General features: G+C 41.6%; 1 protein-coding gene across 1 annotated transcript; it reads right to left on the reverse strand.

The window, feature by feature from the left end:
- Positions 1 to 576: 576 nt before the first annotated feature.
- LOC106336161 (fasciclin-like arabinogalactan protein 4) lies at positions 577 to 2,256 on the reverse strand. The gene has a single exon (XM_013774908.1). It carries the CDS (start codon positions 1,984 to 1,986, stop codon positions 715 to 717), a length of 1,272 nt encoding a protein of 423 aa, XP_013630362.1. The 5' UTR covers positions 1,987 to 2,256; the 3' UTR covers positions 577 to 714.
- Positions 2,257 to 6,550: the final 4,294 nt, after the last annotated feature.

Here is a 6,550-nt window from a genome sequence, read left to right on the forward strand (position 1 = left end):
CCTGAAAATCTAGCGTGAAATTGATCTGGGAGATAGTAGATCTGGACAGCGTCGGTGCACAAGTTAGTAGGACCTACACAACTGTCAAGCACTGACTATATTCTGCTGATTATTATTTAACTGATTAATTTCTAGTGAAACCCATCACTTCCCAAATATCTATTGTGTTTTGTTATAAATCCACGTATTCACACCTCACAGAAATGGAATTATTATCATGGTCGCAATTGTTTTGGCGAAACTCATCACTCCCCAAATATCTATTGTGTTTTGTTATAAATCCACGTATTCACACCTCACAGAAATGGAATTATTATCATGATCGCAATTCTTTTGGCAAACAGTAAACAAAGAAAATAAATAACAGATAAAGTAATAGGATACGTCATGACTTGGTTACACTTGCATTATGAAGTAAAAACGCACAAGAGTCGTAAGTTTTTTTTTTTTAAACTACAGAATTTGATGTCATTAAAAGAAGTAAGACTACAAATTTTGTTTTAACTATTTAATAACATTTGCTTACAATTTACCAGATCGATTGGATTAATTACAGGTAAAAAGACGACACTAGTATCAAACTGAAAATGACTCATTTTATATATCAGCGAGTTGCTTTTTTTTTTTCTCAAGAGTTACTAAAATAACATTATGACCGTAAATAAATGAAAAACTTTAATATATGGCAAAACATAATGGAATAAATACGAATAATCATACCAGCAAAGCACACCAAAATGCTATACACCAACACAAGTACAAGAAAACCCGAGTCCTTTTTACAGTGCTGGAGGAAACTCCCTCACCCGGAGGCGCTACTAATCGCGACTGCTGATCATCGGAACCCTCTGGGGACAACGAAACTTCACGTGGAGGAGTTGTTGTGGCAGGAGTACTCACGGGTTGGCCCGGTTTTGGAAACAGCTCCTTGGGCAAAAGCACTTTGGATACTCCAAAAACAGAAACAGGGTTCTGATCAAAAGCCGTTTGAGTCACAATAGCTAAAACCAAACCCGAATTGATAGTAACGATCGATTCATTAACCCGGGAAATGTTGAGAGTGTAGGAACCGGCTCCCATTAGCTCAGTAGCTAATGTCGGGTTAACCGGATTGGTTATAGATTCGAGCGAACCGAGTGTGTAATACGAATTGAGGACATGGAATTTGAGCACGATGGCTTTTTTATCCGCCGGCAACGACTGGAGGTTCTCGTTTTCAGGGAGATCGGAGAAAGCGGAATCGGTGGGGACAAAGACGGTGATTCCGGCGCCATGATCGTCGTTTTCTAATTCAGTTATGACCCCGGAAGCGACGAGGAGGGAGAGAGCAACGTTGAAGTTGTGACCGTTGATTAGAATCTGAGTCAAATTGATTCCCGCCTGAGGAGGAGACATTCCCGAAGTCGGCGGAATGAGAGTCTCGGAGGCGGTGAGATCGATTCCGGCGGGGACGAGGAAGGAGTCGACTGAGAGAACAGTTATGTTTGGAGGTTTGGTTTCGAGGAGCTTTAAAACGGTGACTGACTTTGATGAGCTAGGGGATCCGATAGTGACGGAGCCAGAAGCCGGGTCACGTGTGACATTAACGGATCCAGATCCGGCGAAGACATGGCCGGAAGCTTCGTAAAGGGTAGTAACTGCAGATCCAGAGGGTGAGATACGACGGAGATCAGAATCGGAGAGGAACTGGAGCAAGACATTGAAACGGAGGAGATCTGCGAGTTTAGGAGGAGATAGGCGGCGCGTGAAGTCGACGGAGGCGGAGGAGAAGTGAGAATTGGGCACGGCGAGGAGAGTGAGTGAGTTTCTGCCGGAGAGTTCGGAGGCGATGCCGGAGGAGACCAGGAGGTTCGAGAAGGAAGATAGATTGGGGAAAGAGGATAGGACGGTGGTGACGTTGATGGCGGCGGCGGTGGTGGAGAGTAGGAATAGTAAATAGACGGATGCAGGAGAGGCGAGATGGGAAATGAAATTTACGGTCGCCATTATTTGTTGAGATAGGTAATGAGAGTTGTAAAGAGGAGGAAGTGGATGGAGAGAGAGAGAGAGAGTGAAGTGTTGATGTGGTCACAAGATGTGGTTCACTGGCTATAGCCGGTAAGAACCGGTCGGCCCGGCGGTATTCTATGAGCTTAATGGTATTAATGGAAGCAACAAAAAGAAGTCGTGGTGGCTCTTCGTATATTTGTGATCAGTGGCGAAGCCAAACCTAAGTAAGGAACCATATCATGGTTCCGGCGAATTGAACGGAACAAGAGCGGATCTAGCGGTTCTAGTGCGGATCAAGCGTATCTAGCGTTTCAAATATTGTACATGTTTAAAATAAGTTTGATAAAAATTATATTACCATTTATATTTCATAACTAAAAGTAGTTATTTTTGAGCTTTAAGATTATATATATATAAACTAAATATATACATGATAAATATGCTATAAATACAAAACTAAATGTTGTTTTAAATAAAATAAGATTTACAAGATGAAGAATTATAGTATTATGTATAAATGTTACAAAAATTTATATCATAATAATATGAAAATAAATAAATTACTTCCAAACTAAAAAGTTTTTTACAAACAAAATTTAAAGTTTTCAAAAGTAAAATTATTTTATAAAAACAATTAGTTAATATATTGATAGACTATGGATTTGACCCATTTTCATCCATAGTTTATAGGTGTTTTTACTAATAGTTATATTATTATAGAGTCTATTTATTATATTTATAAGATCAGGAGTGTTTTGGAGATAAGTGATGATTTTGGAGCATTTTGGAGAGATTTGGAGCAACCACCCGAGATGACCATCGAGATCGACTATCGATCGATATTGGAGAGCTAGAATCGATCGATACACTAGACATGGTGTCGATCGACAACAAAGCGCACAGGAAGCCCGTTTGGTCACTGTGTTTCATTGTTTTATTGATAGATATGAGAGAAGATCCAAAGTTATAATTTGTGATTGGAACTCCATTGATATCTATTTTATTATTCTATGAAGTTTTTATACTTAACTGCTGCTATGAGTTGCTTAGCCATGTCTGAGTAGTTCTCTTATTAGATTTTAGGGTTTAAATAGGTTAGGAGGGATTAGCCCCAACTATAGATTGCTGAGTTGTGATAATCATCTTTAGGATTGGTCATTAATGTCTGTGTCTAGATTACCTACCTAGAACCTGCCATTGGATTGATTGATAAAAGCCATAGCTTAGTTCTCATACTGAAAACATTCTAATAGAGTTATGTTTCTTGCTATGAGCAAGGCGAGAGCTGATCTAGTGAGCTTAGTAAGCATTCATTCAACATGCGCATAAAGCTTGACTAGAGCGCGTTGATCGATATCACACTTGAATAATCGATCGACGGTGCAAAAAGTGTATCGATCGATACGCCCATTGGAATATCGATCGACACTTTCTATAGATCAATATAACGAGAGTTGAGATCATATATCTAGTTAATAGAAAACAAGTCAATGCCCGCAAGAGCCGAAAGACTTGTTGATCAAATAGTTGAGCTTTACATTATCATGCAAGCAACTCATATGCATCTATAGGATTATAATTTCAACTTTCCTGAATAAAAACTCTAAGTCTAACTATTTCCTTTTTAAGCACCAAAACCCCAAAAACCTGCTATTGAACAAACACTTGTTCAATATAAAACTCCAATTTACTTTTAAACTCTTAAAACATCTTTTCTTAACAAATTATATTAGAATCCTTAGGTTCTCTAGCTCCCTGTGAATTCGATCCCTAAGTACTACAACTCGACCTCTTATTTGAGAGAGTATAAATCACTCCGTAGGGTAATTTGAGTGGTATCAAATTTGGCGCCGTTGCCGGGGAGCTTTGATCGCCTATTTTCTAATTTTTGTTAAGTAATTTTACATAAATTTTTTTCTTGGATTTTCAGGTACATGCCTAGTAGTACCAGAAGCAACAAGGAATCTCAACTGATATTCTCACCAGATCCTGCAAGTTTGGAACGCACGATCCGTAAGGAAGCGCGCTCCCTATCCACCGACAACAACACTTCTGTGTCGCTCGATTCCACTTAACCACCGTCGACCCAAACACAAGTCCTGTCGACCGATTCTCGCTCACCCCTGTTGATCGACAACACAAACCTTCCTTCGACCGATACCCTTCACCCGACATCGATCGACATTCTATGTCGGACATCGATCGATACTGAACCGCGAGACAAGGTTGCGCCTTTGATACTTGTTCGGGACAAGAATGGAGACTTGCATGACCAGGAGGGTCATCTGCGTAATGCAGCAGGCCAAAGAATAGATGCTCAGGGGGCTGCAATCCCTGAGCCTGATGCTACTACTACATGTACTACCTTACCTGTAGATGAGGCTGCGCAACCCAAGACGTTGGGTGACTACAACCGTCCAGATCGCTACTACACCAACAGATCATCCATCATTCCTTCCACCATTGAGAGGGATTTTGAGGTGAAAGCGCAGTACTACACACTTGTGGGACAGTTACCCTACCATGGACTATCTCACGAGCATCCTATGGACCATCTGGAGAAGTTCGAGGATATGATTTCTGCTATTAGAGTCGAGGGAGTCTCTGGGACAGTGTTTACAAGCTTCTCAAGAAGCAGGTTAGCTTTGTTGAAGATTCAAAAGCTGTAGAGGGTAGAGCAGAGGAAGAAGAAGTAAACTACATTGGTGGAGCTGGATTCCAAGGAAACCAGGGTGGAAACAAAAACTCATATGGAAATAGGAGTAACTTCAACCAAAATTCACAGTACCAGAAACCCTACAACAATAGCTACAACAACAACATGAATTTTGGAAGTTCCTACTACCAGAAGTCACCGCCTCTACTCAAGAGAGCAAGATTGAAGAGATGCTCGATAGGGTTCTTGAGGCACAACAAAGAATGACTGTGAACTTCAATGGGAAAATAGATTCTGTCTACACCAATCTGAACACAAAGTTTGAGACTTTGAGCTCTCATGTGAAGAAGATGGAGATACATGTTGTGCAGACAGGGGATGCTATTAGGAGGCAGGAAGCTTCCACAAGAGGAGTAGGGGATGATGTGATGAAGCACCACGTGAATGCCATTATTGAGGATGACTTTTGGCAAGTGGTGAAGGAAGAGAAGCTGCAAGAAAGTGATTTCGAGGTAGAAAGTTTGATGAGTTTTCACATTGATGTGGATCGACACCAGCCACCGAGCATCGATCGGTATACACCAACTCAAATCGATCGACAGGAGTACCAGAGAATCGATCGACAACGCCTACGGAGTCAACTGCGTCTTGCAATGCCGTGAAGATTCTAACTCATGAGGAGTTCGCAGCAAAACACCCACATCCGGCCAGCCCTGACAAAGTCCGAATCTATCGACATGCTAACAACAACGTCGATCGACACTCAGAAGCTCATATTGATCGACAACCATCACCGCCTATCGATCGACGTGCACCTATTACCTACCGAGTGCAGATGCCGAAGATAGATGTAGCACGACTTAACGCACTCAGGCCCAAACCTAAACCTTCAGAACAACCACCGGAGCCTGTCAGGACACCTTCAGATGATGGAGATGATCCTATGGAAGACGATAGGGTTTCTACTGGAAGAACCCTAAGGAGAAGAAAGGAAAAGTGGCGAAACATCTGAAGAGGGAGGCTAATGAAAAGGAAAATAAAAATTTCCAAAAGAGAGTCTTCAGGATTCCTCTACATAAGCCATTCGAAGAAGGTTATTACAGCCACAGATTGTGGATGTTCTTCAGAGAAACCAGAGAGAAAGAAGAAGACATTAGGAGAATGTTCTCTAAAGGTAGAGAAAAGATGAGGAGAAGGATTACATTGAATAAGAAGAGTGATCCTGAGAAATTTGCAATACCATGCACATTGCAGGGTATTGAATTCCCACATGCCTTGTGCGACACATGAGCATTAGTCAGCATCCTACCTAGGGTTATGGCAGACCATCTGGGTCTGCAGGTGGAGCCTTCACAGGAATTGTGCACTTTTGTGGATTGTTCCCTGAAGAACTCAGGAGGAATTGTGAGAGACCTAGAGGTGCAGATTGGCAATGCCCTAGTTCCAGTTAATTTCCATGTCTTGGATGTCAAGTTAAACTGGAACTCTTCTACTTGGGAGAGCTTTCTTGTCAACAGTGGGAGCAGTATGCAACTTGCAAACCAACCAGTTGTGTGTAACACTCATCGATCCTAATGCCCACTATGACCCTATCCCAGTCAAGAAGCCACAAACGATCTCTAGAAGAATAAATGATTCATGAATCATTGCAACTTGCCACTGTGGAGATGAGTACGAAACTGAATATTCAGAATCGATCGAGACTCACACAGCAACATCGATCGATAGTTGTCACCAGATATCGACCGACATACCACATGATGAATCGGTCGATAGTAGTCCAGATGATTGAGAGAATGACTACTACAACCCCACTATTGACGCTTACACAAGACAAAATATGCATACAGACGAGTATGATGAAGACTTCGAGGAGGAACGAGCCATTGAGTACAGAGCCATCCT

Source organism: Brassica oleracea, chromosome C3 (assembly GCF_000695525.1).
Source record: "Brassica oleracea var. oleracea cultivar TO1000 chromosome C3, BOL, whole genome shotgun sequence".
Lineage (NCBI taxonomy): Eukaryota > Viridiplantae > Streptophyta > Magnoliopsida > Brassicales > Brassicaceae > Brassica > Brassica oleracea.

Coding starts and splice junctions, on each gene's coding strand:
- LOC106336161 (XM_013774908.1), bottom strand. CDS start 1,986: ATGGCGACCGTAAATTTCATTTCCCATCTCGCCTCTCCTGCATCCGTC.